Genomic DNA, 25,436 nt, shown 5'->3' on the forward strand with positions numbered 1-25,436 from the left:
GTCATTCTATGCCATAAGCCATGGTACGGTAAATCTCCATGTGATGGGATAGGAGGGACAATCAAAGGTTTAACACTAGGGGCGCGCCGTTTTTTTACCTACTAAAGCGCGACGAGGTGTGGAATCACACGACCACTCTTCACAATGGGGGAGTGTGTACTGACCTACAAAAACCGCTGGATGGCGATGTCACCCAAGAAGAGAAAAAAATGCAGTTCCAGAGAAGTGGGGACAGACAGAGCATATATAATAACGTATGCATGTATGTAACGTAAGTGGAGAGGAGATTGATCTAGGAGATTGATCGAGACTGCGGGAGTTTTCATTACTAACGAATGAAAGTTGATTATTATTAAAAAATAACTGTAATATATATATTGCAATGTTGTCCCTTTCACACATAGTTCCAAGTAATTTCCTTGGAATCCCAAGCTGTGTTGACCAGGTACCTGTAATGTTCACATTTATATATAACAGTAATAAATATAGCAATAAATGACAGCGCTGTAAATAGTGTTATTCTTGCACAATTGCACCCACAACGTGCTATTGCCAATATAAAACGGTATGATATGGCAGATATATATGGTAGCCTACATTGCAGTCGTCCCGCAGTTCTAGTAGATCGCCGACATCATGTTATTTGATGTACACATTTCACGGCAAGATAATTCCGATTTGTGGCAAACACCTAACAATTGTTCGTTCACTAAACATTATAACATGAACACAGTTATAGCACCAGTTCCTAGCACCTAGTTTCCTAGCACCAGGGGAGCCCCCCCTCCCAAATTTCGTTGTTTGGTACCTGTACTATATCAATGACAAATAAAGACCATTCATTCATTCATTCAAACAATGACAGTTACAGTCTCGCTCAAACTGTAGCGAGATTAGGAGACTACTAATTGAGAAAAAGAAAAGAAAATACATGAAAGAAAGGAGAGAAAGAGTACAGAATGATAAATCATTCAGAATGTTATTGGTTTTAATATTTCACAATCTGCCAGAATAAGCACGCTCCCTCGCACGCCCAGCCCATCATTTTTGATGCCGCTAATGTGCGTAATGAAAAGTGTGACAATGTTGAAAGACATGATGTCATAATCAAAATATAAAACCTGGTTGGATAAAATAAGATTCTGTTGTGATTGTGTTGACATTGTTGTGATGTCAAAAGAGATCTTGGTTATGTAATGTGTAAAGTGGAGAGGAGATTGATCGGAACTGCGGGAGTTTTCATTACTAACGAATGATGGTTGATTATTATTATACAAAAATAATAGTAATAAATATTGCAATATTGTGTTATCATAGTTATGAGCTTCACAGTGATAACGTCTGTTTATTTGTCGTGAACTTCACGCCGGCCGTGCCCGTAACATCAGCAGACAATCGACTGCTGTAAGCTTGTAAGCGTTGAAACCTGCTTGGCAGCTTTGAAACCGGCTTGGCAGCTTTGAAACCCGCTTGGCTCGCTCATGAATTGGCAGCTATTGTTTGCTAATGGGAAACGATCAATAAGATTACCCTCCCCCGTGTATCAACCATCAAGTGATTGTAACTCACTTTAGAAACTAGTTCTTAGCCTACACGTTTCTTTGTCAAATACATGCTCTGCATGTTTCTCTAAAATGCATAAAGTTCCTATAAGCAGAGAAGTGGGGAAATTATTAGAGCAATCTGATATGAAGCTTGAGTCAGCTGAGAACGAACTATGGAACAGATTAAATGCTATATATGGAGAGGAGATTGATTGAGACTGCGGGAGCTTTACTAATGAATGAAAGTTGATTATCATTATTAAAAAAGAATAGTAATAAATATTGCAATATTGTGTTATCATAGTTATGAGCTTCACAAAGTCTGTTTATTTGTCGTGAACTTCACGCCGGCCCTAACATCAGCAGACACATGAACACAGTGAGGATTCAAACAAACAAAATAATTAATACACATCATTTCATTTATAATGTGCAGTAAACAAACAAAATAATGTATACTCTCTGCAATTGGCTACTATACAATGGTGCCAAAATCAACTATCCAAATATGAATCTGCGTATATCTATGTACAACCTTGTTGTAGCCTATTATTATCATGGTCGACATGAGAATTGTTGGCTACTTCATATCACAACTGAACATTCATATATATAGCCTATTGCATTATTTAAAAATTGACGGCGCTGTACATAGTGTCATTCAATGCACAAGCACGTCATTTCAAACGATTTTGGTCGACAGCGAAATACATTATCAATATCTTATTATCAATTGTCAATATACTCTCTCCCTTCTTCTCCTTACTTTCCTGTAAGTACAACTTTTCTGGTGGGGGATGGTTTGAAGGGCTTGTTGGAGGCATCCTTTGTGTGGTGATCGGAAACGATCAGAAAGAGATCATTGAGAATAAGATGACCCTCCCCCATGCATCAACCATCAATTGTCAGGATTCATCTGTGATAAACAATTGCCTACTATTACTACTACTAGCTTCTTAGCTTCAGCATAGCCTCTGTCTGGTTGCATATGCATGCAGCTACGCACCAAGTCTCGTGACTGTCCAGTGGTGCACTGTTCCAGGAAATAAAGCCTGTCTGGATTGCTACTTGTCTTGTCCTCAATACAATGTTCAAAAGCACGCATAAAGGGTAGGAAATTCATTGGGTCTCCATCAAATGTATTCATTTCCCTCACAGGAAGTAAAGCAAGTTTCTGCTGAGTAAGAAGGATATCAGCGATGTCATGTTTTTGCTCTACATTGGACATGGTGTCTTGATTGATAAGATTATCCATTGTTGACTGATTATTCATTGTTGACATTTGATCATGTTCTCTTTTACTGTGCAATGTGTTAGTAGGCTTTGGATGCTGCTTTTGAATAACAACCTTTTGAAGTGGGGTTTTAGGCACTGTTCCTATATTAGCATATTCAACCGGTGATTGTTCAAGATTCATAGACAGATTGTCCCTTTTGCATATCATCATAATAGGCATTCGTGTCATCATGTTCTTTACACATTACATAACCAAGATTTATTTTGCAATCACAACAATGTCAACACAATCACAACAGAATCTTATTTAATCCAATCAGGTTGTATATATAATCTATATATATAATCTATATATTGGTTTCAATATACCTCCATAGCAGTCTACAGTCTAATTTAGCTATATCTATAATTACATTATGAGAACATCAGTATTTTTACGCCTTTGGTTGTATTGTCTGAACGAACATTGATTGGGAGACATACTGTACAGTTTATCATTTTCATAACTGTCTGCACATATTCATAGCTTTCATGTGACGTCACAGCATAGTGGAAACGCCCACCTGACGGGCAAAAGGCACTTTTTGCGGGCAAAACCCACGGGCAAAACCCACTTTTTGCGGGTTAATAACTTTGATTTCCCGTGGGTTAGGAAAATAATTCCAACGTGTCCGAATAGAGTAGAAGACAGGGAATCCAACACTATTTGAATGGAGTCGATCCTCCACTCCTATCACCGTGGACACAGCAAGGAGCGAATTCCCGGATATAAATATTCCCTCGCCTCGCAGACAGCGGGAGTTGGGAGTTTCGTCCAGCAGCCGGTGAACGCCCGGTTGATCGAGTTTCATATTAAAAGTATATCTTCTCGGGGTGTCAGCGCGGTGGTTAAGGGCTCAAAATGACCGTATACTGATGGTGAATTTAGCAATAATAGTCTTATGTTTGTACCACCTCCATAACCGGTGTTATTCACGGGAAAAGCCGGTCAAGGAGGCACCCTTTGCAGGTCAATAACTTTGATTCTCCGGGGGTTAGGAAAATAATTCCAACGTGTCCGGATAGAGTAGAAGACAGGGAATCCAACACTATTTGAATGGTGTCAATCCTCCACTCCTATCACCGTCGTGTATCTTGATAGTTCTTCATGAGTGAGGTGGTCTAAATAGTAGGCAGCCATGTTGAGCGATGTTGCTATGATACTTTTTGCCCGTCAGGTTGGTGGTTGCTAGGGAAGAAACCACGTGACTGAAAGCTATGAATACATATCTTATTTTGATTGTTATTGTAGCCTATATATAAACACAAATATCAGTCTTATGCACTGTGTCTCATTCAGCACTGAAGCCTGAATTTGAGCACAGTGTGTGCCCCCTTGCTACCTCTGCTGATATAAAAGAGAATTGCAGGCTTGGAGAAAAAGATGGCAGCCACAAATACACAGACACACACAGAAATACTGCTAAAACGCTTTATACTAACTCGATTTTGAAAATGTAAAAATGCTGGGTGGTAGAACGCACATATCTAGGAAAAGTCATGAAAGGAGGGTCCTGAAATGTGATCGAGTGCAAAGGTAGAATTTTTTTGTACTCACTGGTGCTGTTTAACACCTCACGGCTGTTCTAGTGTTAACAGCAAGAGCAAGCCTCCACCGACCTTTGAAAAATCAGATTTTTTAATTTACATAATGCCGGACAAGTGTACAACGATGGCAGGGAGAACATCAGAGGAGTCCGTGTTTTTCATAAAACAAGAGGACATGGATACTTGCTCAATAAACTCAAGTCAAAGATATGAACACAAGTAGGCCTACTCTGTCAGGTACTCACAGCCTCCATCACTTTGTGCAACTTATGTTTCATACATTTTACAAAGGAGAAATGGTGTTCATATTCATGACTGTTTGTCAATGACTCTCTCATTTCGTAGTTCCTTATCTTGTTCTCATTGTTTTCCTGTGAATCGTCTTTCAGATGTTGCAATGAAGAGTGACATTAATAAAATGTTTAAGTCTTCACTCTATGTGTATAAATCATTATCATTTGAAGTAGGGCTGCACGATTTGGGGGAAAAAATCGAATTGCGATTATTTGGACAGATATTGCGATTGCGATTTAATTTGCGATTATAATTTTTTTAAATAGCAAAAAAATAAAAAATAAAAATAAAAAATAAAGGAAGTTTTTGTAAAGTGTGGCCATATCTCCGGCTAGGTCGTATCAACGTGCAGTTTGTTTGTACGTCTTCAGGGGACTTAGAGGCTCCCTCCTCTAGCACCCCCACAGCCCGAGCTACGAGTGAAAGAACTAAACTTACATTGGGTTGCTTTAAAGTTGGGTTGCTTTAAAATCAAGCTTCAGATTAAAACATGTGATGGAGCATTACTAACCTGACTCAGGTGGTTTGTTTCACACAACCATCTAGGAAAGCTTAACTGGAAGCTGTTTGGAAAAGGGCAGGTACTTTCAAAAAATACTTGGCAGGTGATTGGATGAATCTGTCTATCATGGGCTAATTTCAGAGAGCATTACCACATGATACCATCAAACTGTTAACTGCTCTTATGCCATCAAACTGTTCTAATGCAAGGATGAGAACTTAAAAGATATGAATTGGAACAACATATTTATGTATGTTTTTTTTAAACAGCTGCCATTTTGTTTCTCTCAAGTGTCAATTTTTTTTTAACAATTCCAATATGAAAATAAAATAGGACCTTTCTACAAACAAGGTTATTTAATTATGGCTCAGGAGCAGCATCTAAATATTGCACATACTGCAATCAAGTTAAATAAAGTGATAATAAAAATGTCCAGTAAAAAAGAATAGGTCCTTTCTGTAAACATTGAAATAGATAAAGCTCTTCAACTCGTCGTAATGTAGGCCTATGTAAGTGCACGGCTCGACCGCAGATCGGTTGTTGTTGCATAGTACTCCACATGTTTCAGCTCCGTACGTGCGAAGATAATGGAATCACATTATCTTTTATCCAGCGTTTGGATTAGTTTTTTAAACTCTTCGTTGCTCACAGTGTTAATAGACACCATGTCTTTAGCGAGGTAATGCGTGATGGAATTGGTTATTTCACGGTGCCTTCGTGAGCCCTTTTCATACGGGGTAACAGCCGCAAACGACTCTAAAACTCTAGTTTGCTTAACGTTAGACTGGGCTACGGGACTTTCACTTAACTCTCCGTCATAGAGCTGCCCGTGGTACTTTTTCAAGTGCTGATACAGGTTTGTGGCGTTGCGTCTGGATGTAGCGACTGTTCCACGACAGGTCGTGCCCAAAACCTGCTTTTGTTGCACATCTGTCGTCCTAAACCCGAAATACTTACAACAGAAGTGCTGTTTTTCTTCGGGACTAAATCGTTGCTTCTGGCTCTGCTGAAGTCATTTATCCACCATGAATGTTGCTAGCTACCGAAACGTGGGCGTTTCACGTGCGATGTTGTTGTTGTGCGTGTGCGTTCATTGACATTGACGTTCATTGACATTGACGTTCATTGACATTGACGTTCATTGACATTGACGTTCATTGACGTTGACGTTCATTGACGTTGAATCCGACGCGCTGTATGACGTATCCCATACGGGTAGTGGTGGTCTAGTGGATAGTGAGTTGGACTTGTGATCGGAAGGTTGTGAGTTCAAATCCCGCCTGAAACCACACCACTACTAGTGTGCCCTTGAGTAAGGCACTTAGCCCTCAGTTACTCCAGGGGGAATGTCCCTGTAATTCGTAATTGTAAATCGCTTTGGATTAAAAGCGTCTGCTAAATGGCACAAAAAAAAAATATATATAATAATAATAATATCGCAGGCAAATCGCAGGCTTTGCGATTAGCTAATCGCATCATTTCAAATCGCGATTTCGATTTAAAATCGATTAATCGTGCAGCCCTAATTTGAAGGTAGTTGTGAATTAACACACTGAGAACAATTACTTATTTTTGCAACTTATAGCAGGGCCAGTGCCATCTAGTGGACAGAATCTGGTACTATCGCATTGTATAATGGAACCTTAAAGGACAACTATTATGCTCTTTTTCCACAAGTTAATGTAAGTTTTTTGCTGGAAATACCACAGAAAACATTGTCATAGTGTCATCACACTCAGCTGTACATATCAGTATTGCCTGATAATTCACATGCACTCAGCTCGCTGGAGAATTGTCTCAGAGATATAAAACTTTGGATGTCCAACAAGTTTCTACAACTAAATCAGGACAAAACTGAGATTCTTATCATTGGACCAAAACCACAAAAATACAAATTGTTGAATACCATGGGAACCTTGCTTTCAAACTACAAACATGAAGCTAAGAATCTAGGTGTGATCATAGATTCTGACTTAAGCTTTGAGCCTCACATCAAATCTATCACTAGAAATGCTTTTTATCATCTACGGAATATTGCAAAAGTTCGAAATTTTCTCTGGCAAGCTGATGCAGAAGTGTTAATGTATGCTTTTGTTATTACCCGTTTGGACTATTGTAATGGTCTCCTTTCTAGTCTTCCGAAGAAAGCTATTGGCCAGCTGCAATTAGTCCAAAATGCAGCAGCGAGAGTTTTAACCAAAACAAGCAGAAGAGCTCATATAACTCCAGAGACTCTACACTGGCTCTCACTGGCACAGCAGCAGAATATCGGAAAGACCTTTTGCTAGCATATCAGCCCAATAGAGCTCTCAGGTCTTCTGACGCTGGTTTTCTCTGTGTACAAAAGAAGAGATTTGGTGAGGCTGCATTCTCATTTTATGCACCCAAATTGTGGAATGCACTGCCAGTTTACATTAGGGATGCAACCTCAGCAAATATTTTCAAGTCAAGACTAAAAACCCAGCTTTTTAATATTGCCTTTAAATGACTAAATAATTAAATGATGATTATATAATGATTAAAGCACTTTGAAAGGAAAAGTGCTATACAAATAACGGTTATTATTATTGGATTCCTCGTGTCTTAATCATGTTCAGGTAGGATTTTGGTCCAAATTGAACATGGGGTTTGAATATTGAATATTATATGAATCACAGAAAATGAAAATTGTAAAAAAAAATGTCCGAACAATCTGAGATGGTGGGTGCAATTGACCTGATATGACCCCCAGGCAGGGTTCGACATTAACGGTTGCCCGATTGCCCGGGGCAAGTAAAAAAAAATTGCGGGCAAGTAAACCCGTCTTTGACTTGCCCGGTCGGGCAAGTACCAATTCAGCGCGACATCTACATCTCATCTCATCTCATCCAAGTCACATGATGCCCGAGCTAACATCTTCCTGTCTGCTAAACTCTGCTGCCGTTGAAATAAAATGTCTTAAAAAGGACTTAAGATGGAAGTAGTAATTTATTACATAAGTAATAAAATAAAATAACATTCGTTCTAATAAAGTTCGTTCAAACTATCGTAATTCTTGAACTATATGTGCAATCGAAAACATTCCAACAGTTTCTGAAAGCAGAGAAGTTGCACTCTCTACCGGCATGAAAACAGGTCGGGGTGAAAAAGGTGAGAAGGATATGAGACCCGGATCCTGCTAGGGCAGTCGGAGACTGAGAGCCAAAAAAGATTATTGGGGTACCAGAAAGAGACACATCATACATGCGGGCTCACAAAAGCTCTCCCTCTCACTCTCCCTCACTCACACACACACTCCAATAGGCTACGAGACCAGTGGCGTCATTTCAGCAAAAGCCACGATATGGCATGGTACCGAATGGGGGGGTAGAGGTGGATTTTTTTCCTCCAAATCAGTTATGCAATAGTCAAATTTAGTGAGTTGTTTCTGTACAAAAACGAAAATATGAATGTATAATTAAGTGCAAATAAAGTATCTTTACATGTTCACATGTAAACATACACATATGTTGTATAAGAAACTAGACTGACAACTTCTCATGAAATGCGCAACAGTGCAGCTTTAATATAAGCTAGTACAGTGTTTCCCAAACTGTGGGGCGTGGGGGGTACTGCAGGGGGGGCGCGAAAAAAATAAATAAAATAATAATATATACGTATATATACGCGATCCATGTGCACCCAAGCTCAACACATATATACCATATATCTGCCATATATCATACTTCCGTTATATATCGAAAAATATGATAAATACATATAAAACGGAGGTATGATATATATGGCAGTCTCACGCGCCTGTCACGTCTCCAGTACATTAGAACTTCGCATCCTTTGATACATATGGCGGGATGTAAGGATCTTGTAACTTCGCAAACAATGGCAAAATTGAAATAGTTTACTCTATGTTCAACTGCCGCGGCGAAGTTACAGATCCTTACATCCCGCCATATGTATCAAAGGATGCGAAGTTCTAATGTACTGGAGACGTGACAGGCGCGTGAGACTGCCATATATGTGCCGTTTTATATGTATTTATCATCATATTTAAATCATCAAGGATCTTGACGGGATGTAAGGATCTTGTAACTTCGCAAACAATGGCAGAATTGAAATAGTTTACTCTATGTTCAACTGCCGCGGCGTTGCCTTTAATATACACATATTGTATGACCCTCAGCCTGCTCACACGGCACGGCTCCACGGTTCTTTGGTGGAAAGGCATTTTTAAAACACGAAAATCTTCTGTCACTACCTTTTCCAGTTGAACATAGAGTAAACTATTTAAATGTTACCATTGTTTGCGAAGTTACAAGATCCTTATATGTATCAAATGATGCAAAGTTCTAATGTAGCTACTGGAGACGTGACAGGCGCCTGAGACTGCCATATATCTGCCATATATCATACCTCAGTTTTATATGTATTCATCATCATATTTTTCGGGCATTTAGCTCATTAAACGGCGAAAATCACTGGCGGACCTGGGTTGGGATTCCATTTAATTTACAGGGAACTATGTGTGAAAGGGGCTAACAGCTTGCAAAATAGGCTGACAACGCTATCAAAATGTTATCGTTCGAACGTTCAACGTGCGCTCCAGACTAATGGGCCGCTCCGCCCCCCCCCCCAAAAAAAAAACTCATCGGATCTACAGGGAAGTCACCTATTTTGGATTCAAAATGGCTCATTTCGACGAAAGGTGAGCGATTATCATGCCTGTCTCTAACCATTTAGGGTTATTACGGTAGTTCACCCAAAAAACAAATGCATTGACCTCAAAGCGCTGGAGAGTGATTTGAAGAGAAGCGATATTTTAGCGGTGTTTTATACTTTAGTGAGTTTCTGTACATACGTTTGTGACCATCTAGGGTAACCAATCCACCTAAACGTTTCATCGAGGACGACGATGTAAGTGACGAAGGACTGATTTCTTCTTCTGAAGCAGACATGAACAGGTGCAGTGTTTCCTCTACATGCATTTATTGGTGGCGGGCCGCCACGAATGAATTTCCTCCGCCACGAATTGATTCAGTCCCCCCCCAAAAAAATTAAGTTCTCAAAAAAAATAAAAAATAAAAAAATCTGAACATTTTAGCTGATTAAAATATATCTGATCCTAGATCAGCGCTATAATGGATGTTGACTAAAAGTGCACCTAAATCCACGCCCATCTCTCTCTAACCGCTGATCCAAAATCAGATTAATGACATTCAGTTGACGACGTGACACAAGGGCTCCTGATTGGTCTAAATGTGAACTGTGGTATTATTGTTATTGTGTACAGGCCACCGTAGTGACATCAGGGGGGTATTCCATCAACATCGCTAAAGGAAAAATCCAGGTTTAGTCTGATAAATCTCACGAGAGTTCTTAAAAATATCCAGGCATATTCTAATAGGTCTCGCGAGAGTTATCAAAAATAAGCCAGGATTTTCCTTTAGCGACGTTGATGGAATACCCCCCAGGTCAGGTGGGCAGGTTACGACGAGACAACAAGAGACCGGTATTGTAGAGCTTACAGAGCGAGTTAAAATAAAGACACTTACATTGAAATACAGAAGGACTCACGTGTATGTTTAATAGAATAACACGACATGGTGTCAGAAGTCCTGTAAGTGAGTGTTAAGAGTTAGATCGGCCGACAAGTGTCATTTGAGCTCGTGACGGTGCGAAGGGAGAAGAAAAGATGGATGCTAATGCTAACGCGGGAGCAGCTGCAGTCCAGAGAACGGCGCCAGTTTCAAGTGCTACGTTAGCAGACATTAGCAAGTCAAAAAACGATTCTTATGTGCCGTCACTTTAGCAACGACACAGTATTGTCAAGGGGAAAAGAAGGGGAGATGATTTTTTAATTGACAACGGAATTACATGCTGGAAAAACATGCAGCTAAAATTCAGGGAACATTTGGACAATAAGAGACACACGGAAGAAGTACGGGAAAACAGGGCTCATGTGGGTCTCATCAAAGGTAAGAGTTTGTTTTCTTTAACTCAGCTGATACTCAGCTGTTTACCGAATGCTCCATCTGACTGTGATTTTACTTCTGTAATGTGGTGGGTTGACATAATTCACGCACGGAACTATAGGTTGAGACTATTGTTCCGTCCGTAGTACCCAAGTTGTTTAGACTGTTCTATTTACTGCTTGAGTGTGTTGTTGACAATCGTTCATGTCCTTCATTAAACGTTTAGCTTTGTCATTTGATACGCCGCCTACGACTACCATCTCTCTGCACTACAGTAAACAGTTAATCAGTAACGTTAGCCGCTTTTGTGCTCATGTAGGCCTACTTCGTATTATATTATAGCTGATGATCTTTGTGTGTGTGTATGTGACACGACTTGTCAGTCACAAGTTTATATTCTGTATATTCTTTTATTTTTATTTTTGGCCATCCTCTAGTTTTGGCTGTGATTAGAAAAAAAATATATAAAAAAAATATCGTTGTTTTGAGCGCGCGTGCGCGTTTCATGCGCGTGCACGCGAAAAAATCGCGCGCGCTGCGCGCGCGGTCACGGCCATCCGCCACCATTGTAAAAATTCCTGGAGGAAACACTGGTGCCAAAACAAAAGTATTTACAAAAGTCTCCCTTACCAGTAGCCTATGGCAAACGAGAATAGTGAATCCAACCCACAAATTATAAGTATTTATTAATCGTTAAACTGTTGTTTATTATATCAAGTGGGTACTTTAAACTTCAAGTTTCGTGTTATGAAAAAAACGAGTCAGCGAGTGGTTTGCTCTAGGCTGCGTTCGTAAATTCATTCTGGAAATCTGATCAGCAGTTGTAACAGCCCAGGCTCAATGGACTGCACACAAAATTAGGGGAGACCACACATGCTTTAAATCATGAACAAAAGTATTTATTACTAAACTAAATGAAAGTATTCAAAATAACAATAGATATGTCAATCAGTATCATCAGTATTGAATGCAGTGTATGGATGAGTGGAAGGTGTAGTGTAAATGTTGTATGGTGTGTCAAAGTAAGAATAAGGAGAGCCTAAGCTCAAACCAAACCAAACCGGTGGAAGGAGGAGAAGAGGGAGAATGAGAGTGAGCAGCCAGCTTAAGTAGGCAACTCCCAGGTGCCTCAGATCACCTAATCAAGGCAGCCCCAGCCTCTACCCAGCCAGGACTTGCAGAACTGGAAGCAACCAATCAGTAATGGTATGAGCCCACAGCACATAGTGAGAGGGCTGCCACACAGTCATGGAATGCTTATTGTCCAATCAAATTACTTGGTCCCTCTATGACGTTGAGCCCAGTGTGCCCTCCGGCGCTCTCAGAGCGAATTTACGAACGCAGGCAGCCCTAGACTGGCTGCTGTACCCCTTTACCTCGCGTCTACCCTGCTGTTACGCTGCTTCTATAACATCAGGATCAGACACAGGGCGAGACTTTAAAAAGAAACGTTTTTAATGGCTTCTGTGTGCTGTCACAGAACACACGCTGTCTCAGGAGGGCCTCCAAGATCTCCAAGGACCCGACCCACCCTGGGCACGTACACTTTGTCAAGCTGCCCTCGAACAGGAGGTACAGGACCCCGGCCGCTAAGACAAACAGACTGTAGACTGCTTCTACCACAGGGCCGTCAAGGCCCTGAACACAGAAAAGGCCTAAGTTCTGGGCCCAGGACAGTCCGGACGGATTGTATGGCAGCTAGTGCTGAGGCACAAACATGTACATTTTCAAGCCTGCAAACTGTGACACTTTAAAATAATGTGAAAAAATACTTTTTGTGCAATATGACAACCCTAGTTGACTATCTGTGCAGTATAGTACAGTGGATTGTGTACATAGCCTTTATTGATGTAAACCAGCTCCTTACCTTCTTGTGATTTTATGCATCTATGCTTTTTCTAAAATGTGTTTTCTTTTTCCTTTCCTAACACCAGGGGAGCCACCCCTCCTAAATTTCGTTGTTTGGTACCTGTACTGTAGCAATGACAAATAAAGTCCATTCCATTCCATTCCATTCCATTCCATTCCTGTAGACATGTGTAGATAAAAAATAAAAATAAAAATATTTAAAAAGTCAGACCAGAAAATGTATTATTGTCGCTAGACGCGTGCGGTTGAGAGACAACATATAAAACAAAACCTGCACACTCTTTGGTTAAGCTGCGCCCAAAACCCTGATGTTTTGCCACGTGAAACGATAAGACGAGGCCACGATACGATAATCGCCGTAGGAGGCGATTCGACTGTAGGCATGTGTTAGAATTAGAATAGAAGTTAGAATTTCTTCAAACTTGCAGTGGTAGCAACGGTGTGTGTGTTTTAGTAAATATAGCGTGTGTGTGTACCTGTAAGTGTATGTGTGGCCCACTTGTGAGGTGTGTGTGTGTGTGTGTGTGTGTGTGTGTGTGTGTGTGTGTGTGTGTGCCATATCTCAGTATGTAGGCTATGCAGTGTAAGTAGGTGTGCGTCGAACCCTGCCCCCAGGGCAGTGACCTGATATGACCCCCAGGGGCAGTGAGCACTGGGTCTAAGGGACCCATAGCTATGTGTCGCATTGTGAAAGCCAATGGCACTTGGTCCTAGCATAGATTTTTGCTCATGATGACTGATGTATAGATGTATTTACTTTAGACAAATGTGCAAATGTACAACTTGTAGTTGTAAGTCGCTTTGGATGAAAGCGTCTGCTAAATGTAAGTATAGGTAAGGGCCGAGTCAGGTACCTGAGAAGTAGACAGGACATAGACAGGGCTGGGGTGCGGGACTTGGCTCAGCTCACAGCTCAGGCCCAGAGAGGTGAGGATCTCGGTCAGGACCTCGTAGCGTCTGGCATTGCTCACTTTCAGCTCGTCAAAGCCCTGCGTTGTAATTTCCTGTGAGTCAGGGGCCATCTCCAGATGCACCTGAGGTAAGGTCAGAGGTCAACTGACATGTAAACTCCCTAAAGACACTTGTAAATTGATGATGAAGCAAAACATATTTGTTCATATTCAAACTGAAATGACGACCATAAAACAAGCGCAGTCTCCAAAAAGCACTGAGTCACCAATAGTAGCCAGCCCAATATGGTTGATATTACCAGATAGGCAAAACTCTGCTTTTTTGACTGATTTATTCTAGACTCCCATCCTAAGCGGGACACAAGCCTTTACCTGACACAGGACGGCCTCCCCTCCATCCTCTCCCTGCATCACTCTGACGATGACCATGTCCCTGTCCCGACCATCGCCGTCCCCTTTCAGCTCTCCCCACAGCTCCACCTCCCCGCCGCCGTGGGGCTCCCTGACGAACACGCTCCGGCCGGCCAGCACGCTCAGCTCCAGCTCCGTCGTGTCCTTCTTGGTGAAGCTCAGCCTGCAGACCTGCTTCTCCTGGCCTCCCCTGGACACCAGGGTCAGCCCAGCGGGACATAAGGTGGAGGAGAGGCCCAGGACACGCCCCCCTTGCCCCAAGAAGGCCAGGAAGCGGGCCTGGAGCTGTGGGGTGAGGGGCTCGTCCGCGGCCAGCACCAGGAGTGTGGCGCTCTCCAGCCAGGGTTCGCTCAGGGCCTGCTGCGGTCTCAGAGGGTAAACCACGTAGCTGTCCGTGTCGATGCACTCGGCCAACAGCGAGCGGACTCTCTGGAACCTCTCCTGGCAGCCGCCCGTGTACACCAGCACGTTGGGCGGCTTGCCACTGAGGTTGACCCTCCGGCTTCGGCCGGCGAAGCTCTCGCCCTCGTCCTCGAACTCGTTCAACGTCTCGTCACCGCTGTCCGGGTCGGAGCGGTAGTCGTCCGGAAGGTCGGGAATGTTCTCGGCCGAGGCGTACTTGACGGAGAGGATGGTGCTGTTCTCCAGCTCCAGGCACTCGTGGCAGCTGGAGAGGTGGAGGTGGTGGCCATGGCCTTCCATGTTGTGGTGGTTCCCAAGGGAACGGCACTCAGACTTATCGTCTGATCCCAGCTCCTGTGTGCCTGGCAGGGGCTCCGAGCCTCTTCTCTCTCCTAACACTCTCTGCACCTCCGCAGGCAGTAGCAGGCTGCCCTTCCTATACTTAGTGTCTCCTCTCTCTGTCTCCCGCCCACAGGGGGAAGGCTCAGAGAGGACGATCTCTGTTTGTGTGTCGAGGGAGAGGGAAACGGTGTGTTTCTCGCTCTCAGGCTGCCTATTCTCCAAAAGTTCCTTGAGCGTGGATTCTTTGAGGAGAACAGCTGTGGAAATATCACAAAGGGCGAAAGCTTTAACCCAGTTTGGATTACAAAACGAGTGACCTTTCTCTGTTTCACAGCGAGTGATTCTTTCAAAATTTCACAACTGGTTTGGAAATGAGAACACGAAGCTCTAAAAGTATCTTTCTGAAAATGCGAGACAGCGATTTACAATATATACAGTATATGGCTCTGTATTTACAGAAACACAGGACAGGCATCAGTCATAGCAACAGAAAAGTAGACATTTTTAATCTAAGCCAAACTCACAGACTATCTTTGAAGGCACTAGTCCGTTGTCCAGCTGAAGGCGATCTTCCATAAACGCCACCCCGAGCCGGCTGAAGTTGTCAACACTGGCCTGGGCCACTGCCCTGAACGGTTGTCCTGGCCTGCAGGCCAGAGGGAGACAGTAGTCTGACCACTTCAGCACCTGAACAACACAGTGTAAGTACACAGGGTTAGCAGGAGTTCCTTACAGTGGACAGTCTAAAAGAAACAAGCAGACCTGTTATAGATAAGGGGATCTGGTTGTGACACATTGGTATTAGGCAAAAAATGAATCAGAATCAGAAGACTGTATTGCCATGACATGTAAACATGTTAGGAATTTGATTTGGGAAATTCCTAAAGCTAAATCAAATCAAAGCTATCAAACGAGTAGCCCGCCTCCAGGTAACATGACTCTGTTAGTGTTTGAGGGAGGATGCCGACTTCCTCTCCATCTTAACATGGCATCTCAAGTGACACTCAAAGCCGCCGGTCTGACTTCCTTTTAAAGCATGACTTCTAAAAGGCACAAAAAGCTTTCTCTTTCTTGGAGCCTCCGCGGAGAGCACAGCTTCACTGAGCCCAGTGGGGCTTCCGTGGCCGGTGTGGTCACACTCAGACTTATGGGACAATAGAGGAGAGGTAAACCCTCGGCAGGAGAGACAAAGTGACTCTTCTCAGGTTCCAAACCTCTGAGAGCTCCCTCCCTCCCTCCCTCCCTCTCTCTCTCTCTATGACATATGTGCTGTGTCCCAATTCTCCAGCCCTCTCCTTGTGCACTCACCTATGGACATCAACATTTTTTTAAGGACATTAACTAGTGTAAGAGAGGTGGTGGAAAACAATCCCACGAGGGAAAGTGCACAAGTTCATATTTCAGTAAAGGGGTTAGTGAAGGATAGTGAAGTAGCAATAGATAGCACCCTCTCTCTTTCTCACCCATTAACGCAAGCACTCACACCAATGCATGCACACCCATTGTGCAGTATTACTTCTGTGAAGTCAATCAAGTGACAAGAGAGCCACAAGATTACAGAGGCAATGAGAAGGCAATCAGAGACAGAGGACAACATACGTCAGCAGTGACGGCTGCACTGTGGACTATACGGGTGCTAGAACTGTCATTCTGCTTATCTGTCAGTGAAGTATTCTTCACTTCCGAGGAAATACTTGTGATGCATACTTTCTTATTGGATGTGTGAGGCGACTGGCTGCCCACTTTGTGTCCTGAGGTAGCCTCTATGATGAAAGCAATGTTCTCTATCCGTGGGCCACAAACCAGAGAGGACCCCAACAACAGAGTCCACTTGCTGAGGTCATCACATGCCTAGGAATACAGACAGACAACAGACGGAACTAAAGCATCTTAAAACAGTTAGTTTGATTAGTGAGACAATCTATGAAACTATGTCATAGAGACTGACATCATATAGGTGTACGTGCATGCCGAGACTGGGAGAGATTGACTAGAATGAGATGAATGTCAAAGAGCTGTTCAATCATCCCGCATGCACATTTCCAATCGGCGTTTATTCATCATGCATGCGAATATCTGACACAACATGAGGTCATCATGACTACTTCTGATATCATAGCACTGAAGCAGGACTAGTGGTGCAACTATCCTTCTCGATACAGGGCTACTGACATCATAGCGGATTTAGCGTAGTAGCCAATGCTGTCAAAATGAGCTCATTCAAAGCTGTCTAGAACCAAGGCCCCGCACGCTAAATAAGATAGATAAACAACTAAAATGGCGTAACACCAGACAAGCTTGTCACCTGAGGTTCCGTAATGTAAATAGCCTTGTCGCCCAACTTGAGAAAAACTGTCTCATCGGCCAGAGATGGACTGTGTTGCTTATTTAAACTTTGCTGCCAAGTCGGTTGTCCTTGCTGAAGCGACTTCCCCGGTGGATTCAAGGCACAGAACGTGAAACTACTGGTGCTTTTGCTGGCGCACAGCCTCCGCAGGGTGTTCCGAATGACCACCGTGTAGCACTTCTGAAAGCGCACCCAGAGGTAGACGTAGCACAGCGTTATTAGCATTTTCATTACATTTGGAAAATAGTTTTTTTTAGCCGATTTGGCCTCTCCTCCGCGTAGACATTCACACAGTCGGCCTAACTGTTGCTGCTTCCTTGTTGTTGAGTCGATTAGCCCCGCCTACTAACGCGTTGACCAACCAACGCCGAAGCTTGGATTTGGATATGCAAAAATAGCCGCGTTCGTAAATTCGCTCTGAGAGCGCCGGAGCGTCCACGTGACTAACTCTTGTCCAATCAAATTACTGCCCCAGTCGTTGAACCCAGTGTGCGCTCCGGCGAATTTACGAACGCGGCCAACTAACTAAAAAGCTGTTTACAGTAGTGTGACATGCTTGTGTGCAAGTCATAAAGATGCAACAGCAACATGTACAACTACTATTTTCTTCCTCACGCAAGTTATAATTCATCATTCATCATTCATCATCAGTCATTTTCATAATCTTACAATAATTCCAGGAAATCGATCCCGCTCTCTCTGCACCTCACAACATTAGTTACCTAATATTCTACAGTAGCTAGCTATCAAGATAACAATGACTGATGATGCCTTTTTCTGTTTACACGATGAACACAGCCCTTTGTCATATATGCATTCTTATCATTTCAAATGATAGGAGACCTCCTGAAAATAAGGTATTGTCTTGTTTTACTTCTGTCTACAACTGTCCTGCAACAACAACATGTAGGCTACAATTGCCTCAATCTCACATACGTCATGTATTATGTCATCACAATATGGCCTCTACCTCTAGTAGCGGCACCATTAATTGGGACCTATGCTGTCTCTGCCAATTAGATGCTGATGAACCATTGCAAAGACCCAAAAATGAAGGACTTATACTATCACTAGAAAGGGAAAAAAATAGAAATTGCTACTGTTCTTCTGTGGGGAGCATGGCATGATCTGGCCTGCAGGTGGAGCCAGACTGTAGTGGACAGGTGTCAGTAATCAGCCTCAGTATCCAGCTGGTCCTTTTAACCTGTGTGTGTTTGTTCCCCCGGCAGTGAAGGAGGCAGGGAGAACCTGTGACAGTAGGAGAGAGACATTATACAGCCAGAGCGAGCAGAACCCGAAAAGGGTGTCCAGCGAGCGAGTCCCGAGTCCCGCAGCTATTATTTATGAATACTGCTTGTGTTCTGTAAATGTAAATGCATTGTTAGAGGCATCGCGGGTTTTGGTGAGGTGTGTGCATGGGGATATTCAAGAGTATCCGGTAGTCTCCATCGAAATTCGATATGGGGGGGGAAAGCATAGTGTTCGGGCGGCGGTTAGCTCGCGCCTCACGCACCCTCTAATTTGGGGATTAGATTGGGCTGGGTTTCCACAGGTATTAGGGGAAACTACGGGGGTGCGTGCACGACCGACAGGGAAATGTGAGGCGTGCGCAGTGCTCTGTGCTGATGCGAGGGCATCCGACGCTGCCGAGGAGCCGAGGGAGGCGGCGGGTCCGGCACTACTCGCTAAGTGGCAAGGGCCGTTCACGGTCACACGGCGAATTGGGGATGTAGACTACGAGGTAGTGCGTTCGGATAGAGGGGATAGCACGCAGATATACCATATTAATCTCCTTAAAAAATGGAACGAGGTGGTCCCTGTCTCCCTGGTTACGCTACTTCCAGAGAGAGATGAGTTCGGGCCGGAGGTTCCAAAAACTACCAGTAGCGCCCCGACCTGCTAAGGCGACCAGCTCTCGGTGAGCCAGCGGGCGGACGTTGAGAAATTACAACATAGCTTCGCAGATGTGTTCTCCCCCCTACCCGGTCGTACTCGCCTCATAGAACACCATATAGATACGCAACCGGGTGTTACGGTGCGTACACGGCTATACAGGCTGCCGGCTCACAAACGAGACGTGGTGAGCTGGGAATTGGACTAGATGCTAAAACTGGCCGTGGTCGAGGAGTTGCACAGCGACTGATGCAGCCCCATCGTGCTGGTGACTAAGCGCGATGGGTCTGTACGTTTCTGTGTTGACTATAGAACGGTGAATTCTATATCTAAGTTCAATGCCTACCCTATACCCTACCCTACCCCGATCGACGAGCTCCTGGACCGGCTTGGCACAGCTAAGTATTACACCACATTGGATTGCATGAAGGGATACTGGCAGATACCATTATCGCCGGTATCCCGGGAAAAAACTGCATTCTCTACCCCGCAGGGCTGGGGGTGGTAATGACCCAGCAGGTGGAGGGGGCCGACCGTCCGGTGCTGTACCTGAGCCGTAAGCTGTCGGAGCAGGAGGGCAGGTACAGCATGGTGGAGAAGGAGTGTCTGGCCATTCGGTGGGCGGTTGGCGCCCTCCGGTACTACCTGCTGGGGCGCCCTCTATTCCGACCATGCTCCCCTACAGTGGCTCCACCGTATGAAGGATACCAACGCAAGGATCACTCGGTGGTACCTTGCGTTGCAACCCTACAACTTCACGGTGGTCCATAGACCGGGGCGCAAATGGTTGTGGCCGACTTCCTCTCCCGTGCAGGGTGGGGGAGTAGGCTATCAGCCGGATGTGCCCCCGGCCTTGATCTGGCGGTGGGGGTGTGTGGGGAGCATGGCGCATTCTAGCCTGCAGGTGAAGCCAGACTGTTGGTGGAGGGTGGATGACAGGGCTGATTACGGACAGGTGTCAGTAATCAGCCTCAGCATCCAGCCGGTCTTTTTAACCTGTGTGTGTTTGTTCCCCCGGCAGTGAAGGAGGCAGGGAGAACCTGTGACAGTAGGAGAGAGACATTATACAGCCCGAGCGAGCAGAACCCGAAGAGGGTGTCCAGCGAGCGAGTCCCGAGTCCCGCAGCTATTATTTATGAATACTGCTTGTGTTTATTATTTTGAAAGAATCCCGCCAGCACGTCAGTGACGTACGCTGAGCGTGTGCAGCGAAATAAATGCTCTCATTGAACACTTCCTCTGTGTCGACATCCCTCTGTGCCTAGAGACTCTTACATCTTCCTTCTTCTGTTACAATGGATCAGTTGAATGATGGTTCAGGTATTGCAGCAACGCTTAAAACACATAATGCTATGTATCACACACAGTGTAGAAGCTACTGGAGTAGTTGTCGTGTCAAAAGGGCTCAAAAGTATGATGTTGGCTCCTCCTTAGTAGTGAGTCCTAAAAAGCTTGATCATGTCAACCCAAAGCCTGTGGCATTCATTGTGTCATTTGTTTGAACCCCTTGCCTGCTAGTAAGAGGTTGAGGTCTATCAAGACCAAAAGTTCAGGCCATAAGACCTGTTTCTACCCCATGGCAGTGGGACTCAAAAACACTCCCTATACCCAACTGTTTTATCATATGCATCGAGAAATGCATTGTATACAATTATTATATAACTTACATTTCTAATAAATTAGTCTACAATCTAATCATGACCTCAATCTTACATTCAGGAAAGTAGGCTTCCATACTGAAAACTATTGCATTAGTATTCCCAAAGGTGTGTTGTACCCCATATTCTGCAAACAAACTCAAATACAATCATCATGTCTACTCACTGTTGCCTTCAGGTGCTGCCAAAAACTGTACATTTTTGCCACATGAGCCACAGAAGACTTGAACAGTCCCCAGATCTTGGCCACAGAAAGGACAAAACATGGCAGCCTGGAAGACAGGCATTGATATGGTTTATTATTTAATATTAACACAATTATAGTATTAACATTAATACTAACAAAATTATAGTATGGAACCCCAGCCAGGCTGATAACCCTCCGTCGCGGGAGGGGAGAGTGCCTCAGTCGGCTGTGAATTCCCAATAAAGAATCCCTCCACTGCACAAGCTTCTACGAACCCTTCGTAGGGTGTAGGGCATAGAATGAGCCCTTCGGTTTGAAATACAGCACATGTTATCTGCAGACATAAATAATAAATATAATATGTACCTTTTATGTCGCCTCTTCACTCCACAACCTCTTCAGAACTGCTTTTCGGAACTTCTTCAAAAACACGTCTCCGGTCCGTTCCACTTATCGTTCCCCACCAGAACACTTCCGTTGTGAGAACACTTCCGTTGTGTTGTGAGAACACTTCCGTTGTGTTGTGAACTGAATTGCAGCGTTTTCTACACTTCCGTTGTGTTGTGAGAACACTTCCGTTGTGTTGTGAACTGAATTGCAGCGTTTCTATGCAGCGCGTTTCTCTATATGTAGCGCGTTTCTCTATATGTAGCGCGTTTCCGGTATTTGCAGCGCGTTTCTCTATATGTAGCGCGTTTCCGGTATTTGCAGCGCGTTTGCCCTTGTCGGCCACCGTAGAATCCCAGGTCTCCGAGAGACCTCGGATTCAAACTGATCTTTTCCTCTCCTGAGCCAGCATTTTATTCTCAAACACAAAGAGACACACATGGACAGGGGGATGGGGTTTCATGAACAAGTACAGTGTTAGCAAAATCTGATTTATGACGGGGCCCCCAGGAATGCAGATAAGAAGTGCAGAGCACAGAGCACAGGGTGTACTGAATTCACAGAATAGGAGAAAATGTATAGGACAGAATGTACAGAGTATCCTCTTCAAAACATCCACAACATTATAACATTATGAAAACATCATTCAACTCTAACATTTCCCTGCTGTTTTTCGTATTTTATCACGATACAAACATTCGTCTCTTTATTCAGGTAGAGCTATCTTGCTTTCACATTTTCTAGTTCAACTGTCATTCAACGTCGCCGTACAGATCACAGACATGAATATTCATCTTTCTCAACTTGGGTTAGAGGCTGGTACTTAGGTTCCATCATAATTTCTCGAGTCAGCATTTGTTGTACAAATATTCCTGAAATCAGTTTGTTAGTCATAGCTTTGAAGCAGGGAAAGACACAACAAACGAGCACAGCCAGAAATATCATTACAACAAAGAAAATCATTATGTGGTGTTAAGCATCACACATGTTCCTCCTGCCACTGCAGTCAATAGGTCAAGAGCCATTCGGTTCTGGAGTACCATCAGTCTGATCTGGGCTTCGTTTATCGTAAGGGATGCATTTACAAATGTCTCTAATTGATAGTTCAGGGTTTCTAGGTGCAGGGAATGCTTCCCAACCCCTATCCAGGGGAATAATGCATGTACAATCTTTTGACTAGTAGTCCAGAGTTTCTTGTCATCTGGGACATTACTGCCCCAGACTGGGTCGTGTGCCTGGACTTGGGCGTCTCGTTTGGGTCGTCGGGAGGATGTGGTCCCCTCATTCTAAGAGGTAGTGGATCTGGAGAATTCTTCACCGGGTTTGAGACGTACCATTCACTATAAGAATAGACCCCTTTGTAGCCGGGCTTCCACCACTACCCGTCGTTCGAGGCTTTGGTGTATCCACGTATCTCGTTCTGCGATCTTGACAGCAGTTGGGGTGCTCAGCAGCACCTCAAATGGCCCAACCCACCGCGGGCTGTGCCAGTGTTTTCTTTTTATTTCTTTGATGAGGATCTGGTCCAACCTGGTCTCACACGGAAGCCGCCAGTATTCGACGTCTGTCGTTCGTCTCCAAACGTCGAATTCCGACGAGAAAACGAGCTCTGAAAGCGCAGGGGTGCGCGTGATATGTGCGCCTGTCGGGCTGCACGCCACATTTTGAGATACAAGCGCTTCAACGTTCATTCATTTGGAACTGCGAGAATGAGTAACATTAGCCCGATTGCACTTGCATTAATAAAGCGTTAATATATTTATTCTTTAAACAAACAAATCTGGGGGAGTGGTCGGAGTTAACGAGATATTGTTCCAATCCATTACCTGGCCATTCAAGTTTGCATTGCCTAGCGTGTAGGCCCGTGAGAAATTGAGTGCATATAAATCACTAGATGCCTACAACTACGCAATCTGTGGTCATGTACAGTACATCAAATACCATGACATAGATTCTAAATAAGAACAATATTCCATTTGCTTACAGATTCCGGGGTGGTGTTATTTGCCGATGTCCGTGTGAGTCGTCCGCGAATACATGCGTCTTCCTCTTTGCTGGATTATTTATTCATTTGCTTTAATGAAATGACAATAATTAAACAAGTCCTGAGCAGGGCGAACGCAGGTGTAAACATTAGAACAGTCTATCTATTTCCTCTTCCGGTGCTACCCCAGGCCACCCCCTGGACACGCCCATGGCTGCACTTGCATTAATTAGTTAGGCCACATCATTAGTTAGGCCACATCATTTTGAGATACAACCAACGGAGAACCGATTTTAATAGGCCACATTTTGAGATACAACCAACGGAGAACAGATTTTAATAGGCCACATTTTGAGATACAACCAACGGAGAACAGATTTTAATAACAACAGCAGAAACAATTGTCATCTTCACTGTTTTATTCGCTGTCAATAGGCCTATCAAACTAGGCTATTTTACAACCCGACGGCAGTGCGCTTCCATGTTCATTCATTTGGAACTACGAGAATGAGTAACGTTAGCCCGATTGCACTTGCATTAATTATAGGCTACATTTTGAGACCGGTCGGATCTATTCATACAACAAGGGACACAGCACTTTCCCGTTTTCCCCATATTGTCAGGGTATTTGAGCCTCGGAAAAGCGCTATATAAATATAATTTATTTATCAAAGTGGGTGTGGCTTAGACAGTTAGGGGGAGTGGCTTGTATCAAAGTGGGTGTGGCCTGTCGGTGGGGCCGAGCCGAGTCGGAAAATATCTGAACCGTGTCTGTGGCACCTACGGTTGCGTCGCTAAAGTCCTTTAACCTTTAATGTCACACTAGACTAGGCCCAAAAGCCTGAATTAAAGTGCTGGGGTACGTTTGGGCCCAGGGAACGGGCTGCGAAAGAGTCACACTCACCAAACTTGACACACTCCTTCCCCTTCATGGGACATTGTACCATGTCAACTTTCACCCTCCTAGGCCATTCACTAGAGGCCTTCATAGGTCTGTGCCCTTTGACTGAAAGGTGCTCCTGCTGGGGTACGTTTGGGCCCAGGGAACGGGCTGCGAAAGAGTCACACTCACCAAACTCTACACACTCCTTCCCCTTCATGGGACATTGTACCATGTCAACTTTCACCCTCCTAGGCCATTCCCTAGAGGCCCTGCACGCGACGAAGTGGAAAACTGTAGGGAGCTCTAGTGCTTGATTGGAAGTGCCGTTTGTAAAAAGACATCTTCTCACACGTACAGGCACACAACAAGTACAACATGTTGCATTTTCATGCCATTAGGCAACTTGCTTCCTAGCATAGCAGGTCCCTGCTAATATATAGCAGTCGCGTGCAGGGCCTCTAGGGAATGGCCTAGGAGGGTGAAAGTTGACATGGTACAATGTCCCATGAAGGGGAAGGAGTGTGTAAAGTTTGGTGAGTGTGACTCTTTCGCAGCCCCTTCCCTGGGCCCAAACGTACCCTTTTCTCCACAGACACACACAGTGGCCATATAAAGTCATGGACGTATTTCAAAGTCCAAATGGACCTGCTATGCTAGGAAGCAAGTTGCCTAATGGCATGAAAATGCAACATGTTGTACTCGTTGTGTGCCTGTACGTGTGAGAAGATGTCTCATTCCAAACGGCACTTCACATCAAGCACTAGAACCTCCCTACAGTTGTCCGCCGCGTCGCGTGCAGGGCCTCTAGGGAATGGCCTAGGAGGGTGAAAGTTGACATGGTACAATGTCCCATGAAGGGGAAGGAGTGTGTCAAGTTTGGTGAGTGTGACTCTTTCGCAGCCCGTTCCCTGGGCCCAAACGTACCCCAGCACTTTAATTCAGGCTTTTGGGCCTAGTCTAGTGTGACATTAAAGGTTAAAGGACTTTAGCGTCGCAACCGTAGGTGCCACAGACACGGTTCAGATATTTTCCGACTCGGCTCGGCCCCACC

At 44.2% G+C, this 25,436-nt stretch overlaps 1 protein-coding gene across 1 annotated transcript in view; it reads right to left on the reverse strand.

Moving 5' to 3' along the window:
* The window catches only part of hlcs (holocarboxylase synthetase (biotin-(proprionyl-CoA-carboxylase (ATP-hydrolysing)) ligase)), a 75,998-nt gene extending 58,343 nt beyond the window's left edge, over window positions 1–17,655 (reverse strand). Inside the window, exons 1-4 of the mRNA XM_080528691.1 lie at window positions 17,352–17,655; window positions 15,571–15,733; window positions 14,264–15,303; window positions 13,835–14,014 (exon numbers count right to left, since the gene is read on the reverse strand). Coding sequence (XP_080384817.1) covers window positions 13,835–14,014; window positions 14,264–15,303; window positions 15,571–15,733; window positions 17,352–17,624 — 1,656 coding nt within the window. The 5' untranslated portion in view covers window positions 17,625–17,655. The remainder of the gene's footprint in view (window positions 1–13,834; window positions 14,015–14,263; window positions 15,304–15,570; window positions 15,734–17,351) is intronic.
* Between the last annotated feature and the right edge of the window lie 7,781 nt (window positions 17,656–25,436).

This window comes from Nansenia antarctica (genome assembly GCF_963989245.1).
Source record: "Nansenia antarctica genome assembly, chromosome: 4".
Classification (NCBI taxonomy): Eukaryota; Metazoa; Chordata; class Actinopteri; order Argentiniformes; family Microstomatidae; genus Nansenia; species Nansenia antarctica.